Genomic DNA, 18739 nt, shown 5'->3' on the forward strand with positions numbered 1-18739 from the left:
CTTATTTCAGAAGCGCACATACAGTAAACTGTTAGGGTGACTGAATATTTTGGTAGCAAGGTCGAGGTCTTAGATGCTGGTTCATCGAAGCAAGGATTAGCATATCCCGTCTGGTATAGGTCAAACCTATATGCAGGAAAGAATCGGAGTGAACATTTTCGACGTTGGTACTTAGATGAGCGCGCAGTGAACTCCGTACGTCTTTCAACTAGGGTCCGATGTCAGCGCCGAAGAGTCTGGATGCCGGTGACTGCGCCATTTTCGGCGTGCTCATAACCCTGGGGTACGCTGTTGGACTGTACTTCTCCTTCTCTCTCCGACGCAAGAATGTAAGTTTGTTGCACTGTTTCTGCTGGCGTCTTTTCTTTAATGGCTGCATACATTTGTTAGCAGGATAAGCGAAAACTGCCTTTTAAATGGAAATCATGTAGGTTGGCCTTTTAAAAACGAGCTAAGAGTAGAAGTGTGAACTCAGAGTAGAAATACGCGTACAAGAAAGATAATAGATTTAGAGTGTTTCCGAAAGTTGACACCAAACTAAAGTAGGCATCTGGAGCACCTTTATGACTATTATGTCCTATTTATAAGCGGAATTCGTGTTTCGTGACTCATGAATGAACAGGGGTGCTAATATTATTCGGGTAGCAGGCTTTATAGCACTTTGAGATGCTTTCGTCAGGTGAAGAGGGCTAAGGCTTAGGCGGGAGATAACGATACTGACCATTCTTCATTTACGAAAACTTTTCGGCATGCTTAACAATCCTATAAATCACACTTCAGACAAAAGGAAACAGTGAGAATTTCATCCGCCTAAACGTTATTTACGACCACCAAACATATATATCCCAAATACCAGCTCTAGCTGCCTATGCTTTCACCGTAAGTGTTCATTAGACATTCTAGCATCCGCATTTTTGTTATACGACTAACTGAGAATTAATAACGTAAAACATTATTGTCCTATTGCCACCTCGCCGTGTCCTCACGTATCGTGCTTTGGTTTGCCCGTCTTCGCTGATTGCTATAAACTTCCAAAATTGAAAACCTTTTCGGAATGGGTATTCCAAGTGTGCTTCAAAATATTACGTACTTCGTCAATTACGGTGATCGCTAACACCGCATACCAGAATGTAATATCGTTGCTACCGCTACAAAGTTGCTTCCATTGTTTCTACGATTGCCATTATTGTAATTCAGGTCGTTTGTAGTTCTCAATGTAAAGATCGAGTGGCGAATTGCACATAGTAAAAGCTTCCTTTTTGCACAGCATGCCGAAATTAGAGTCCCGATTGCTATCTATACAATAGCGAATTACCATTACAACACATGGTCGTTACAAGTAATTATAGGTATATAAACATGTTTCACTGAACGTTAAATGCTACAATAATTTCGATACGACAAATAAGTGCTCATTAAAGCATATCTATCCTAAGAAATAGTCTTGTAGCTAAGCTCCGCTTTCTTTCAAGATACTGTTTAAATGTAAAGCTTCTTAATAATCATATTTATTACCTGATATGTTCATAAACATTTAAGAGTTATGAGCTGCGTTATACTTTTAAAATTATAGCTTGCCGGTTAATTCAAGCAGCCATCAAATTTGTAGCCTTTTTTATTTACTACTCCAAGTGCACTCTTAAAGCGCATACCATTTGCAACGGCACGCTTTGCCTGGCGATGTAAGCCAAAGTTCTTTGATGAGATATTCAGCAAACACATTTCACTTAGACAACCAATTTTATTTCGGAAGTACCTCCAAAATGATTCAATATCTTATTTAAAATAGTGGAAGCCTTTACGTGCCGTTATAAGATGGGAAACGGAAACGAAATACCGCCCCCCCCCCCCAATATAAACCTATGAAAATAAATACAAAAGAAAACAAATTACAATTGCTTCGTTGGTTTGTGGGGTTTAACGTCCCAAAGCAACTAAGGCTATGAGAGACGCCGTAGTGGAGGACTCCGGAAATTTCGACCACCTGGGGTTCTTTAACGTGCACTGACATCGCACAGCACACGGACGCCACTCCGTTTCGCCTCCATCGAAACGCAGCCACCGAGGTCGGGTTCGAACCCGGGTACTCCGGCACAGTAGTCGGGCGTCTTACCACTGCACCACCCTGGCGGGGAATTACAATTATTGAAGCGAGAAGTTCCCTCAGAATTATCGGGATCCTCCAGTATAACATGTCTCTAGACTGTGTCGGTCATGCAGGTTAAGCTCCATAAATCGACCCAAACGAAGTCTCCTTCGGCTAGTATATTGTGAGTTTCACTATTCCTGGCACCAATTGACGATACCCAAAGTATAAAATGAACAACTGTGGATGAATTCATAGGTGGAAAAACTGATTTGGACTTAGAAAAGACCACATTTGTTCATTGAATAATGAATAATACTGCAAAGGGATAATTTGGAAACATTTCTTTAGAGCGCTGCTTAAACAGGTTCGTCTATTTATTAATTTATGTTTGTTCCTCACAAATCAGCCCCAGAGCCCTGGTCCCGACACCTTATATATTTGTCCGCTGAAATAGACTACGGTCACTAATGTGGCTACTTACTAAAGTAAAACAAAATTTCGCAAAGAATAATGCTACAGTCCGCATACACTAAAAACATCACTAGTACAAACATCCAGAAAATAATAAAAATGTTAAAATGAAAAACCCTTCCGGCCCCTGAAAGGCTTCAGAAGAAATAAATTTTTGATGTGATGTTTTAGCGTACTGGCTGTTTAGCTGACATCTTTTCCATGATTCTTAAAATGAGAGTGTAGAAGTGTTCTTTCATAGCGTTGGAAAAAGCTACAACTAAGCTTTCGATTACTCTTTCATATACAGTGTCTTCAAGGGTTTGAAATATTCTATTGTGAGAGGATTAACGGCTTTGTTTGCATTATTGTGTTTCCTTATCAAGCCGCTATCTTAAACTCTAACACTATTTGGAAGTAGCTGAAGTTAAGACATGAAGTACTTCGCTTTTTTATATTCAAGAAGTGTACTTGGGCCAACAAGACTGACTATTAGACTTCATTACCAGAACTATTTATAACATTCTACGAGATAGCAACGAAACATCTATGTGTTGACTGTACCCCAAATTGTGTAATACGTAATGGCCATAATCGTTCCAGCAAGCAAGCTTCTTGCAAAACCTGGGTAAACCTGCAGAATCATGTCGCACCTTCCGCCACTTCCAATGCTGCCGTTTGAAATCACGTAGCTGCCACCTCGATGCTAGTGCGTTAAAAGCGCAAATTCAGATTGCCCGCTTCATATGAATAACTTGTGTCATATTCTAATAGAAATTACGTCAAACATTATGAAAAGGCAAATCTATGCAGCTCGGCGTTTACCAATCCACCATTAGTGAATGTCACAACCACTCTAATGAAACAGCTGCATGAGTACACTGCAGGTCTTGACCACGTCTAATATATATATATATATATACGAAGGAAAAAAGCCAACAGTCGGCGAGGCCGACGAAAGCGTTGGGGATGGTACTTTATGTTTTTTTAAATGTTTATTTGGATAATCACAGCAAATAGTAATGTAATCTCTTTAGGGGAAAGATAATTAAACACAAAGTAGAAGAAAAACTACGTGCTGATGGTGGGAACCGATCCCACGACCTCCGAATATCGCATCCGGTGCTCTTCCAAATGAGCTACATCGGCCGCTCTCCCCCCTGCTACTTGCTTGGGTATTTATGTTGTCTGTATACGAACCTTGAGAGTGTTCAACAGCGCCAACCGCAACCATAGCGGCGGACGTGGAACGTCCTTTATTACCGCCAGCGTCACGTAGAACGTGATCAAGAGCGAGGGCGACAGCTGTGCTAGAACCCTTTTACGCTACCTATGGCGGCAAGACTGCCAGACCCGAGACCCCCGTAAGCTACAAGCCGATTAATTTAGGGGAAATGAGGGTGCTCGTTATAATACATGAAGGAAAGAAGCCAACAGTCGGCGAGGCCAAGGAAAGCGTTGGGGATGGTACTTAATGTGTTTTTTTTTAATGTTTATTTGGATAATCACAGTAATTACTAATGTAATCTGTTTAGGGGAAAGATAATTAAACACGAAGTAGAAGAAAAAAACGTGCCGTTGGTGGGAACCAAACCCACGATCTCCGAGTTCCCGGGTTCGAACCCGACCACGGCGGCTGCGTTTCGATGGAGGCGAAACGACGAGGTGTCCGTGTGCTGTGCGATGTCAGCGCATGTTAAAGATCCCCAGGTGGTCGAAATTACTCCGTAGCCCTCCACTACGGCTCCCCTTTCTTCTTTCCGCTTTCAATCCCACCTTCATTCCTTCCCTTACGGCGCGGTTCAAGTGTCCACATAGCAAGTGTGACAGATACTGCGCCTTTCCCTTCCTGTGAACAAATTATTATTATTATTATTATTAATATCGCGCCCAGTGCTCTTCCAACCGAGCTACATCGGCCGCTGTCGCCCCTGCTACTTGCTTGGGTATTTATGTTGTCTGTATACGAACCTTGAGAGTGTTCACCAGCGCCACCCTCAACCATAGCGGCGGACGGGAACGTCCGTTATTACCGCCAGCGTCACGTAGAACGTGATCAAGAGCGAGGGCGACAGCTGTGCTAGAACCCTCTTACGCTATCTATGGCTTCAAGACTGCCAGAACCGAGACCCCCGTAAGCTACAAGCCGATCAATTTAGGGGAAATGAGGGTGCTCGTTATAATACATGAAGGGAAGAATCCAACAGTCGGCGAGGCCAAGGAAAGCGTTGGGGATGGTACTTTATGCTTTTTTAATGTTTATTTGGATAATCACAGCAATTAGTAATGTAATCTGTTTAGGGGAAAGATATATAAACACAAAGTAGAGGAAAAAACAACGTACCGATGGTGGGAACCGATCCAACGACCTCCGAATATCGCATCCGGTGCATTCCAACTGAGCTACATCGGCCGCTGTTCCCCCTTCTACTTGCTTTGGTATTTATGTTGTCTGTATACGAACCTTGAGAGTACCCCGCCGGGGTGGCGCAGTGGTTACGGCGCTCGACTACTGTTCCCAAGGACGCGGGATCGAATCCCGGCCTCGGCGGCCGCTTTTCAACGGAGGCGAAAAGCAAGGCGCCGGTGTGCTGTGCGATGTTAGTGCACGTTAAAGAACCCCAGGTGGTCGAAATTTCCGGAGGCCTCCACTACGGCGTCTCTCATAGCCTGAGTCGCTTTGGGACGTTAAACCCCGCAAACAAACAAACAAACCTTGAGAGTGTTCAGCAGCGCCACCCTCAACCATAACGGCGGGCGTGCAACGTCCTTTATTACCGCCAGCGTCACGTAGAACGTGAAGAGCGAGGGCGACAGCTGTGGTAGAACCCTCTGCTACCTATGGCTGCAAGAATGCCCGAACCGAGACCCCCGTAAGCTACAAGCCGATCAATTTAGGGGAAATGAGGGTGTCACGAAATCGGCGCACAATTTCGTGAAGCCGACACGGCGCGAGGCCCGCGCGGCGTCGCGTGGAAAGCATGTATAGAAAAACCCCCTTCCCCGCGCGGGAGATCGCGTAGCTTTGTACGCGTTGCCGTCACCCTCTTTTCCCTTGCCCGGGGAGGACGGGTTTTCATCGGCCTGGAATGTACCAGGCCTTTCGAGAGCTTTCTATGGGACCTGGCCAATGACGACGCGCGGTTCAACGGGAGAAGAGGGAGCTATAATCAGCGAAGCTATGTGTGTGTGCGCGCTAGCTTTGGCGCATGTTAACAAACAGACGCGGCGCGCCCTATTTAAAGCGACCGCCCCGCTTGTTGAGCCAGTCAGTCAGTCAGTTCGTCAGTGTTTTGCGACGTATTCGCCTGTGCTTGGACTGGACTCCCGGGGATCACCCGCTGCTGGCAAGCACACGGACTTTCCAGGGAGCGGCGCTCGTCTCGTATGGCGGCCACATCGTGACTCTTGAGGCGTCGGACTGCAACAGTGCCCGGTGAACAATTTGGTGTTTGTTTATGTACTCTCTCGTGTTTCATCTGTTGTAAAGCCTCTACGTTATTGGATACCTGTGTAATTGCATGCTTAGCGTTTGTATTCTGTGAACCTCTCCTCTGTGTATTTCAAGCGATCTGGTGTCTTCCTTTGTAACGTCTCTTGCTGTTCATAAATTGTGTTTTGTTTGTTACTTCTGACTCCGATCCTTACTCTGGTTTGAACAGGCGACCTCTGGGCACCAAACGACCACCCCCTTCTGTCACTATAAGGTATTTGAATTCCGGCTGAGCTTGCCACGCAAGTCGAGGGCATCTCCTTTGCGACCGGAACAGCTACCCCCACTCACTCAAAGGGTGTCTGGGAGTGTGCGCACCGTTAAGGGTGCATCGTTAATACCACCCCCATAATTATTAACGGGTGACAGAGGGTGCTCGTTATAATACATGAAGGAAACAAGCCAACAGTCATCGAGGCCAAGGAAAGCGTTGGGGATGGTACTTTATGTTTTTTTAATGTTTATTTGGATAATCACAGCAATTAGTAATGTAATCTGTTTAGGGGAAAGATAATTAAACACAAAGTTGAAGAAAAACAACGTGCCCATGGCGGGAACCAAACCCACGATCTCCGAGTTCCCGGGTTCGAACCCCACCACGGCGGCTGCGTTTCGATGGAGGCGAAACGAAGAGGTGTCCGTGTGCTGTGCGATGTCAGCGCACGTTGAAGATCCCCAGGTGGTCGAAATTACTCCGTAGCCCTCCACTACGTGTCCCCTTTCTCTCTTTCCGCTTTCAATCCCAACTTCATTCCTTCCCTTACGGCGCGGTTCAAGTGTCCACATAGCAAGTGTGACAGATACTGCGCCTTTCCTTTCCTGTGAACCAATTATCATTATTATTATTATTAATATCGCGTCCAGTGCTCTTCCAACTAAGCTACATCGGCCGCCGTCGCCCCTGCTACTTGCTAGGGTATTTATGTTGTCTGTATACGAAATTTGAGAGTGTTCACCAGCGCCACCCTCAACCATAGCGGCGGACGTGGAACGTCCTTTATTACCGCCAGCGTCACGTAGAACATGATCAAGAGCGAGGGCGACAGCTGTGCTAGAACCTTCTTACGCTACCTATGGCTTCAAGACTGCCATAACCGAGACCCCCGTAAGCTACAAGCCGATCAATTTAAGGGAAATGAGGGTGCTCGTTATAATACATGAAGGAAAGAAGCCAACAGTCGGCGAGGCCAAAGAAAGCGTTGGGGATGGTACTTTATGTTTTTTTTAATGTTTATTTGGATCATCACAGCAATTAGAAATGTAATCTGTTTAGGGGAAAGATAATTAAACACAAAGTAGAGGAAAAAACAACGTGCCGATGGTGGGAACCGAACCCACGATCTCCGAATATCGCGTCCGGTGCTCTTCCAACTGAGCTACATCGGCCGCTGTCGCCCCTGCTACTTGCTTGGGTATTTATGCTGTCTGTATACGAACCTTGAGAGTGTTCACCAGCGCCACCCTCAACCATAGCGGCTGACGTGGAACGTCCTTTATTACCGCCAGCGTCACGTAGAGCGTGATCAAGAACGAGGGCGACAGCTGTGCTAGAACCCTCTTATGCTACCTATGGCTTCAAGACTGCCAGAACCGAGACCCCCGTAAGCTGCAAGCCGATCAATTTAGGGGAAATGAGGGTGCTCGTTATAATACATGAAGGAAAGAAGCCAACCGTCGGCGAGGCCAAGGACAGCGTTGGGGATGGTACTTTATGTTTTTTTAATGTTTATTTGGACAGTCACAGCAATTAGTAATGTAATCTGTTTAGGGGAAAGATATATAAACACAAAGTAGAGGAAAAAATAATGTGCCGATGGTGGGAACCGATCCCACGACCTCTTAATATCGCATCCGGTGCTCTTCCAACTGAGCTACATCGGCCGCTGTTCCCCCTGCTACTTGCTTGGGTATTTATGTTGTCTGTATACGAACCTTGAGAGTGTTCACCAGCGCCACCCTCAACCATAACGGCGGGCGTGCAACGTCCTTTATTACCGCCAGCGTCACGTAGAACGTGATCAAGAGCGAGGGCGACAGCTGTGCTAGAACCCTCTTACGCTACCTATGGCTTCAAGACTGCCAGAACCGAGACCCCGTAAGCTACAAGCCGATCAATTTAGGGGAAATGAGGGTTCTCGTTATAATACATGAAGGAAAGAAGCCAACAGTCGGCGAGGACAAGGAAAACGTTGGGGATGGTGCTTTATATTTTTTTTTAATATTTATTTGAATAATCAGAGCAATTAGTAATGTAATCTGTTTAGGGGAAAGATAATTAAACACAAAGTAGAGGAAAAAACAACGTGCCGATGGTGGGAACCGAACCCACGACCTCCGAATATCGCGTCCGGTGCTCTTCCAACTGAACTACATCGGCCGCTGTTCCCCCTGCTACTTGCTTGGGTATTTATGTTGTCTGTATACGAACCTTGAGAGTGTTCACCAGCGCCACCCTCAACCATAACGGCAGGCGTGCAACGTCCTTTATTACCGCCAGCGTCACGTAGAACGTGATCAAGAGCGAGGGCGACAGCTGTGCTAGAACCCTCTTACGCTACCTATGGCTGCAAGACTGCCAGAACCGAGACCCCCGTAAGCTACAAGCCGATCAATTTAGGGGAAATGAGGGTGCTCGTTATAATACATGAAGGAAAGAAGCCAACAGTCAGCGATCCAAGGAAAACGTTTTGGATGGTACTTTATGTTTGTTTTGAAATGTTTATTTGGATAATCACAGCAATTAGTAATCTAATCTGTTTAGGGGAAAGATAATAAACACAAAGTAGAAGAAAAACAACGTGCCGATGGTGGGAACCAAACCCACGATCTCCGAGTTCCCGGGTTCGAACCCGACCATGGCGGCTGCGTTTCGATGGAGGCGAAACGAAGAGGTGTCCGTGTGCTGTGCGATGTCAGCGCACGTTAAAGATCCCCAGGTGGTCGAAATTACTCCGTAGCCCTCCAGTACGGCTCCCGTTTCTCCCTTTCCGCTTTCAATCCAACATTCATTCCTTCCCTTACGGCGCGTTTCAAGTGTCCACATAGCAAGTGCGACAGATACTGCGCCTTTCCCTTCCTGTGCACCAATTATTATTATTATTATTATTAATATTATTAATATCGCGTCCAGTGCTCTTCCCACTGAGCTACATCGGCCGCTGTCGCCCCTGCTACTTGCTTGGGTATTTATGTTGTCTGTATACGAACCTTGAGAGTGTTCACCAGCGCCACCCTCAACCATAGCGGCAGACGTGGAACGTCCTTTATTACCGCCAGCGTCACGTAGAACGTGATCAAGAGCGAGGGCATCAGCTGTGCTAGAACCTTCTTACGCTACCTATGGCTTCAAGACTGCCAGAACCGAGACCCCCGTAAGCTACAAGCCGATCAATATAAGGGAAATGAGGGTGCTCGTTATAATACATGAAGGAAAGAAGCCAACAGTCGGCGAGGCCAAAGAAAGCGTTGGGGATGGTACTTTATGTTTTTTTTTATGTTTATTTGGATAATCACAGCAATTAGTAATGTAATCTGTTTAGGGGAAAGATAATTAAACACAAAGTAGAGGAAAAAAGAACGTGCCGATGGTGGGAACCGAACCCACGACCTACGAATATCGCGTCCGGTGCTCTTCCAACTGAGCTACATCGGTCGCTGTTCCCCCTGCTACTTGCTTGGGTATTTATGTTGTCTGTATACGAACCTTGAGAGTGTTCACCAGCGCCCCCCTCAACCATAGCGGCTGACGTGGAACGTCCTTTATTACCGCCAGCGTCACGTAGAACGTGATCAAGAGCGAGGGCGACAGCTGTGCTAGAACCCTCTTACGCTACCTATGGCTTCAAGACTGCCAGAACCGAGACTCCCGTAAGCTACAAGCCGATCAATTTAGGGGAAATGAGGGTGCTCGTTATAATACATGAAGGAAAGAAGCCAACAGTCGGCGAGGCCAAGGAAAGCGTTGGGGATGGTGTTTTATGTTTTTTTTATGTTTATTTGGATAATCACAGTAATCAGTAATGTAATCTGTTTAGGGGAAAGATAAATAAATACAAAGTAGAGAAAAAAACAACGTGCCGATGGTGGGAACCGAACCCACGACCTCCGAATATCGCGTCCGGTGCTCTTCCAACTGAGCTCACCATCGGCATGTTGTTTTTTCGAACTACCACCGAAGGCATGTTCATCTTTTCCTATTTTAATTGTTTCTGCTTTTTTGTGCAACAAGCAGTTAGTCGTTCACATTATATAAACTACTTTCCGCTAAGGCGACGTCTAAACAGTACGGCTGTCAAAATGGTACTTAAAGAAGAACGTTTTACAGCAGACGTTACTGCCATCCTTTGAACTCGTTGTAGTACATTCCTTTACTCTATCCCCACAGTGCATCGACTTAGGAATACGCAAGTATTGGCGTCATGTCTGCTTACAATTTTTTCTTTATTGCCGCCCGGGCTCAAGGGCTCCAGGCCGTCGTGTAGGAAGATAGGCTGACGCCTATCCTGTATCTTTTGGAGATTGAAGTTTTACCACCACTATCCCTGCAGAGGCGAAACACTGATATAAAAATTGTGCCCCTCCCCCCCTCCCCCCTTCCCGGGCAGTGTTTTAAACTGCACTTGTCGATAATACTCAGTCCATTTTCAACTGAAGGCACAGGATGCAGGTGCAACAAATTAGCGTTTCGTCAGTTTAAGCTGAATGACTCTACAACAAATTTAGTTCCTCGCATAACGCTAGTAAAGAAGCATGAAAAATATCTTTTTAAACAAGGGATAGAACCCAAGCTCTACCTCATCAATTGTAAGACATACATTTATGCAGTAGTTCGCTCGCATCTGGAATTTCAGTTTGATACAGCAAACACATCAGGCAACTGTTGAAAGTTTACGGGTGACTTGAACGTCGCCTGCAGTCTGTACCATGCCTTGCCAAGCAGAAAAACATTACAAGCTGAAGTTTTCGCCTGACAAACCCCCTAGATCAAGTTTTGCCTGTCCGCGCAGAAGATAGCAACGTCGTGTGCCAAAGCTAGCATTTTTGTTCTACGTTATTCAGCTTAAAAATACGCTTGTTTTCATCTCGGATAGCTACCATACAAAATGGTTCGGAGTATACGGTAGAAAGCAAAGGAGACAAGGAACAGCGTTGCATTACTTACGAATAAACTGGCAATCACGAACTAAGGCATTTGCTGATATTTATATGCGCATCGTTCTCCCAATTCGCACTAATTCTCCCAACATTGCAGTCTTGCAGCACGAAGAAAATTACCTCATGTGAAACTCGCTCAGATGTCTTTGCAAGAGGAGCTGCGGCATGGAAACGAGATCCTTAAATGGCAACACAGCAGTCTAGTATGTTCCTTCCGATGTGTGTATTTGTAAATATTGTATGGCCTATAACACCCCATCTTTCTTGCTGGTGTACAGGCTCCTCAATAACGGTTTGAAATCTTGTAACTATGGCATTTTAAATGTTTTCCTGGCGGTACTGGTAAGGCTTATTGCTTTATATGAGCAAACTAGGAGCAGCTAAACCCCATCCTCAATTTTTGTTATCAAGACTGTGTGCGACGTGCGGAGTTACGTTGGTACATTCTTGATTATCTATGCCTCACTCAGTATCTGATGGAGTACGCAGGCAAGCTCGGGGCCGGATGTTTTGTAAAAAGCAGCACCTGTGCAGTCTGATCTTGACGACTCGCATGATGGCAGTTCTGTCGCCTTTTTAATGAAGTGTTCACTTATTGGTGTATCAATGCTCTTTTTGTCCCTGTCATGCAGCCTTGGCATTCCGTTAACGAAATGCGAAACCTAGACGCAAGTGTAAACACTACTGAAGAGCTCACGATAGGGCTAAACAAATGCACTCTCCATCAATGAAGCCTCTGATGTCACGTCCTTTCGAAAACGCATCTGCCTACTTTTGTTAGTGGAAACCTGGCAGTTTTAATCGCTAATTGCTCAGTGTTTTGGCATCACACCCATCCATACATATATAACCACTCACTTCTGGCAAATTTAAGCGCACCTTGCTATCTCTGAGTGTTAATTACTAATGTTCATTTCTTTCTATCCTTTCCATGTTGATAGATCAGGAACTATTTTTCCTTAGCGACGAAAGACTAGTTATCAAGCAGCACTCCAATGATTTGCTTTGAGTTCAAATTCAAACGTGCTTCTTTAATTTGGCTTCCAATGTTGAAGACAACCCCAATAAAATCTGAAAACTACAGAAGTGACGCATTGTAAATATTGCAAAGGCGATGATTTTAAGCGAAGCATACACTCAGTCCCTCCTTGCTCGGCTGAGGCGCTGAATGTACGTGTACTGCACAGTTATACCATTTGTACGAACTCGCACCACATGTTCTAAATTATGGCTATCAATAAGTGAGCTCAAAACAAGAAATAATTTTCGTAGACATATCCCTCTCTGATGCGGTAGTTAGCGTTTCAAATACAGCTAAAACCGCCAAGAAATATGATGAAGACGTAGCGCAAAAAAGACGGGGACAACTAACACAGATGTAGACAGGACAGGCGCTAACTGACAATTTTATTTTCAAGGAAAACCGCAGCACAATTTATGTCAAAAGTCACATGACAATCAAGGGGCCTTATACTACGACCAGATACAATTTAACAACGAAGGGCCGACAATATTGACCCGGAAAAACCATAAAAGAAACAAGGGGGGCCGGAAAGCATTATTAACAGGTTATATAAAACTCATTTTGAACTTAATAGAAAAGAAGGGGTGCGAACAACATCGTGGCCAAGGGACGGTGCCAAAGAACCCAACCACAGCAACGAGCGAGCCTTAAAGGGCCCAAAACAAGGGAAGTAAAAGCAGTCATAGGTCAAAACCAGAAAAAACGTGCGAGGCAAAAGCAGAGTCACAACTAAAAACAGATAAAGCGTGCGAAGCAAAAGCAGAGTCAATAACTAAAGACAGACGAAACGTGCGAAGCAAAAGCAGAGTCAAATCTAAAAGCAGAACAGTCTGTGCAAAGCAAAAGCAGAGTCATGAACTAAAAACAGACCAACCGCGCGAAGCAAAAGCAGAGTCAAAAACTGAAGACATATGAAACGTGCGAAGCAAATGCAGAGTCATAAGCTAAATCAGACGATACGTGGGAAGCAAAAGCAGAGTCAAAACCAAAAACAGACTCAGGAGTGTAGAAGGCTCCCCGCTAAAACATTTAAGTGCTAAGCAAGAATAATCAGGATGGGCGAGTGGAAGAACAATTATGAAGAATGAGAAAATCAAGGGAGTAAACACATCAGAAACCGGGAAGTAATAAAAGAAATTCCACAGACGATAACTCGCCTGTTAAAGCGCCTCTTATTTTTGATAGCGCACACTCCAAGTTTGTGAAGCGTGGCATCGTGTTTTCTTGTCTTCACAGTGCCACAACAAAATCCTGTACCCACCGCATGGCTACTAGCATGAATGAGCAATTCAAGCGTCTACAAGACGCAGGTTTCCCCCCTGACGTTATTGTAGCAGTGTGTAAAGGCCTTCTGCAAAACCTAAAAGCCTCAAACAGTTAACGTAGTAAGCAGGGAAACAAAGAAAGCAAGAGCAAGATGCCAGTCCAGGTGATTCCATACTTCCACAGGTTTTCACATAACTTCAAAAAGCTGGCAGCGCGTTATAACGTGAAAATTATTTTCTCTGCACCATGCAAACTATCGAAAGTATGCACTAGAAAGATGAAAAAGCAAGTAGTATGCACGAAGAAACATCAATCTAAGTTCACGGAATGCAAGGAAAATGTCGTGTACAGGACTCCAATCAGTTGCGGGCTCCAGTAAATCGGACAATGCAAGGAAAATGTCGTGTACAGGACTCCAATCAGTTGCGGGCTCCAGTAAATCGGACAAACTGGTAGATGTTTCAATGAAAGGGCGAGAGAACACAGACTAGGCGTACGCAACAAATCGGGCACTAACCTTGCCGAACATTGTAAAGCTCGTAAAACAGATCCAAATAACGCATGTAATCCGCTCTTAGAGAGCACAGATTTCTTAAGATCAGCCAAAGAAAAAACTTAGCGCGAAGTCATGGAGGCATGCTTCATTAGAAAGGCCGGTCAGGATTGCGTCAGCGTACCTTCTATCAATATTCTTGAAAGCGAATTTGAATTCCTTGATGGCCACATGTATGTGTTACAACCCTTTTTGCTTAATTACCACAAGCAACCGGTTGCTGACTGATATGAAACGAGTTATCGTCTGTGGAATTTCTTTTATTACTTCCCGGTTTCTGGTGTGTTTACTCCCTTGATTTTCTCATTCTTCATAATTGTTCTTCCACTCGCCCATCCTGATTATTCTTGCTTAGCACTTCAATGTTTTAGCGGAGAGCCTTCTACACAGTTTTGACTCTGCTTTTGTTTCCCACGTATCGTCTGATTTACCTTATGACTCTGCTTTTGCTTCGCACGTTTCATATGTCTTTAGTTTTTGACTCTGCTTTTGCTTCGCGCGGTTGGTCTGCTTTTAGTTCATGACTCTGCTTTTGCTTCGCACAGACTGCTCTGCTTTTAGATTTGACTCTGCGTTTGCTTCGCACGTTTCGTCTGTCTTTAGTTTTTCACTCTGCATTTGCTTCGCACGTTTTATCTGTTTTTAGTTGTGACTCTGCTTTTGCTTCGCATGCTTTATCTGTTTTTAGTTGAGACTCTGCTTTTGCCTCGCACGTTTTTTCTGGTTTTGACCTATGACTGCTTTTACTTCCCTTGTTTTGGGCCCTTTTAGGCTCGCTCGTTGCTGTGGTTGGGTTCTTTGGCACCGTCCCATGGCCACGATGTTGTTCGCACCCCTTCTTTTCTATTAAGTTCACAATGAGTTTTATATAATCTGTTGATAATGCTTTCCGGCCCCCCTTGTTTCTTTTATGGTTTTTCCGGGTCAAGATTGTCGGCCGCCCTTTGTTAAACTGTATCTGGTCATAGTATAAGGCCCCTTGATTGTCACGTGAGTTTTGACATAAACTGTGCTGCGGTTCTCATTGAAAATAAAGTTGTCAGTTAGCGCCTGTCCTGTCTACATCTGTGTTAGTTGCCCCCGTCTTTTTTGCGCTATGTCTTCAAGAAACTGCTACCAACTAGCCCAAACCAAACATCTGTTGCAAAATATGATGAAACAATCAAATTTTAGATATCGATCTAAACTTTTAGAGAGCATCAATATATCTTCAAAATTGTTGTATCCGCACGCACACATTATTCGCCATGCGTCGAATATTACAAGCAGTGACACTTTCCTCAATATATGGCCAGCACTATCCGGCTTTAGCAATGCAAATTCACCTATATGCCATTAGCACGGTATATACATACGTTAAAATGCACCGTACTATTCATGTGATTGGTTCAGATTTGAGTTTCGAGCGTAATTCCTTGAATAGCAACCATATCGAGTTCCGCCTTCACGCACCAACGGTTAAGTAGGTACTGTCGCCATCGTGCCTCAAGAGCCCGAAGATTCAAAACAGCAACCTTTAATGCTGTTCTGATTTAATCATCATTTCTCTGTTAGAGCAAGCCGATCATATAGTGCTGCTATAAACAATAGATCCAAACACCATGATAGTCCCCCCGCCGCCCCATTTGGTACAGCGCGGTGAAGCGAATGCTATGCTGTGCGCATTTTATATCTAATAACGCATGTTTTGAGCATTTGTTGCACTTTTCACAGCAACGAATGAAATATACAGCAGCTTTATTTCTAATAGGTAAAAGAGGGTGCATACAGAGGTACTAGCACTAGGTGCTGAAAGTGCGGTACCAACGCTGCCTGCTGTTGGCATTATTTTCCATCGCTTCCAGCTGACAAGATATGAAAAGACGTTGGAGTCGTCCATGATGCAATCATAGACGCTACATCCTTTCAGTATACAATCATGACGGCTCAATGCTCTTTTATTATCGTGAAGATAAAAACGTGACAAAAACAGGTGCTAATAGCAGAGAGCACAGGTGCTGCACTTTGCGCTGTTCTTTTTTTCGCCCCTGTATTGGCTGAACTATTGATATGCAGGCGAACAGACAGGAACCTAGCTTCAGAAATTGAAGATACGCGTACCATTTTATGGGGCTGATTTCATATAATTTCCACATATTTGTGTGTATATCAATGCTTCCAGGTCTGTGTTTTCGCTTCCCTCAGATTTTCTTCCATATTTCTTTAATCTTCGAAGGCGTGGGCGTGGTAGCAGTGAACCTCCGCCAATACTACTAGAAACAGTAAGGACAAAAGATATAATATATCGAAAGACTATAATATAATCAACGTTTATGACCTAAATATACCTGCAAAAATAAAGAAGTTTATTATTAAAATCTCCCGATGGAAGTAAGTATGTGCAATGAATAAAAATATTTTAGTTGGCACACACTTCAAGATAAAGGAGAAGGTTGAAATATATGTGAGTGAATTTTTTTGGAAACTTCAACTATAAAAAGCGAGGCCAAGATTGTAAAGCATAAGAACAATTATTATTGTCATTCTAGAAATAACACCAGAAGAAGCCCTTCTTTCGACGTTTTTTTCTCTACTCCACTGTAATATCTACTGGTTTCCATCACTGGTTACGCATTCTGGAAGTTGCTCCTCCTAAAGTATTCTCTCTTCGTGTTCGCCGCATATGCCAATAGAACATTTTTTCAGAGCACAAAAATTTCCCCTAGACATGTGCAACCTACGCTATATTCCTTTGCTCCTTGTCTTTTTTACACTTTATTTAATCCCTTTTCATTTACTGTCGCTCTGTTCACGCCCCAGAAAAACCTCCCTAAAATCACTTCAATGCATTTCCTACCCTGTTGTACACGAACGTCCTTCGGTTCTTTATCCCTACCCAACCCTTGTTGTCCTCTAAAGATAATATTCCAAGTTTCCTTAAACATTTATTTCGCCACGTCCAGAACTTCCCAGTAATTCACCTCCAACTGCATTTCTGATCCGGCAGGTTTGGAATCCTAAATATTTTACAATAACACATGCAAACAGCGAGCATACATTCGTCGTGAACGAGGTTTTTCTGCAAAAGTATGGGTGTGATTTGCGGTCCAACCCCGACGCCACCCTTGTTAGCTAGAAGGGAGCCTTTAAGTTGCAGCTCAAAAACCAAATTTTTTTGCAGAGAACATGGCAGTCACGAATTTTACGTGCATGCTACGTGATGGCTGCTACCAAGTGCGGGCTCACAAATATAGTGGCGTAATGGAAGGAGTACTGCGTAATGGAAGAAGTGCTACACAACGGTTTTGTTCTGTGACAGCCTTCTTTCTCTTACAAGCTTGAAATCAGTACTATGGACAACACACATGAATTCCTGCTGCGTGTGGCCCTGATTAGACCGCAAATGTTCTCTTCGCCTCCTGCTGTCTCCAGTTGGTACAATGATAATGCTTTGAAGTTTCAAAATTTCCAGCAAAGTTCGCAAAGGAACAAAGTGCATAACACAAGTCAGAATATCTTCAAGTGGCGTCCTCTGAAGCTTGTTTCTTGATATGTCATAAATTACTGCTTTGCAGGCGGTGCCTGGCCGAAGTGGCAAAGAAAGCGCGGAGCTAGATGCGTTCCTGGGCGGCCGCACCCTTCCACCCATGGCCCTGGCCGTCTCCATCCTAGCGTCAGCAGTCAATGGAATGCACATAGTGCCCATGGTTGGATACTTCTATGCCTACGGTTCCCCCATCTTCTTTATGAATGCGTGGAATATTGCGGGCGCAATATTTTCCGCATTCACCTTGGTGCCTCTTTTTTACCGACTGCGGATTTCGACTGTTTTCCAGGTATTAAATACTTAGCAGAGATACTAGCATGTGTATCGTAGTAACCGTCGGATGAGCATCTAGCTCATTTAGTTCTCTTAGTTTGCACGTTAGTATTTTCAAGACGAGAAAATATGCGTGGGACGTTTTATTCGCAGAGCTGAAAGCCATTGCGAAAACGTGCACGGAATCTTACGGCTCACCTCCTTTGTGTGTGACAGCCCGAGCGACATAAAAATCAATTGAAAGTGAATATTGTAATATGCAGACGTGTTTTAGAAACTTTCGGGTTCTTAGATTAATGAAGACATTATGAAACAGCACTCCCTGTCTGATACAACCTTTCGTATCAAATTATAATGGAACATTCTACACAATCCTAAATATCTAAAGCCCTGAGCAGGAAGACTCCTAATTTCTAGAAGCAGCAAATTTTATTATTACAGTAACTTGCAGATCATCAAAACGCCCATTTCAGCATCTTGAACTTGGACAGCGATGTATGTGGTATACTTTTGTAAAATTTTGTGTTTGGAACTTTTTTTATATTAGCATAAAAATTATGAGCTATGTTCATATAACTACGTTGTTCTTCTCAAATAATAAAGTGTTTCAAACTGTGATGGTGAATTCAGCAATATTTTTAGACTGTCAGCGCCTGCACTCCTGACAGTGCACTTTGTGGGGAGCTTTCTACGAATGTAGTATAAGAAGTGCTTAGAGAGCATTTTCAAGTTGGATGCCACCAAAACTAACATTTTCACAATCTTAATTAGGGACAATTTATTAAGACTGTCTCGGCTGCTAGCTTCAGCCATATTTTAATACATAGCCAGGCTTGTGTTCTTGCCGACCGGGTTGCATTCTTTGGCGCGGAAGGCGTTTCATGTGTTTGCTGTGTATTGTAGTCATTCAC

General features: G+C 44.1%; 1 protein-coding gene across 1 annotated transcript in view; it reads left to right on the forward strand.

Moving 5' to 3' along the window:
* The first annotated feature begins 218 nt into the window (after positions 1-218).
* Positions 219-18739, forward strand: part of LOC146195433 (putative sodium-dependent multivitamin transporter) — a 125139-nt gene continuing 106618 nt past the window's right edge. The window contains exons 1-2 of the mRNA XM_084596795.1: positions 219-329; positions 17584-17844. Coding sequence (XP_084452921.1) covers positions 219-329; positions 17584-17844 — 372 coding nt within the window. The remainder of the gene's footprint in view (positions 330-17583; positions 17845-18739) is intronic.

Source organism: Amblyomma maculatum, chromosome 3 (assembly GCF_055883805.1).
Source record: "Amblyomma maculatum isolate TAMU_Amacu chromosome 3, ASM5588380v1, whole genome shotgun sequence".
Lineage (NCBI taxonomy): Eukaryota > Metazoa > Arthropoda > Arachnida > Ixodida > Ixodidae > Amblyomma > Amblyomma maculatum.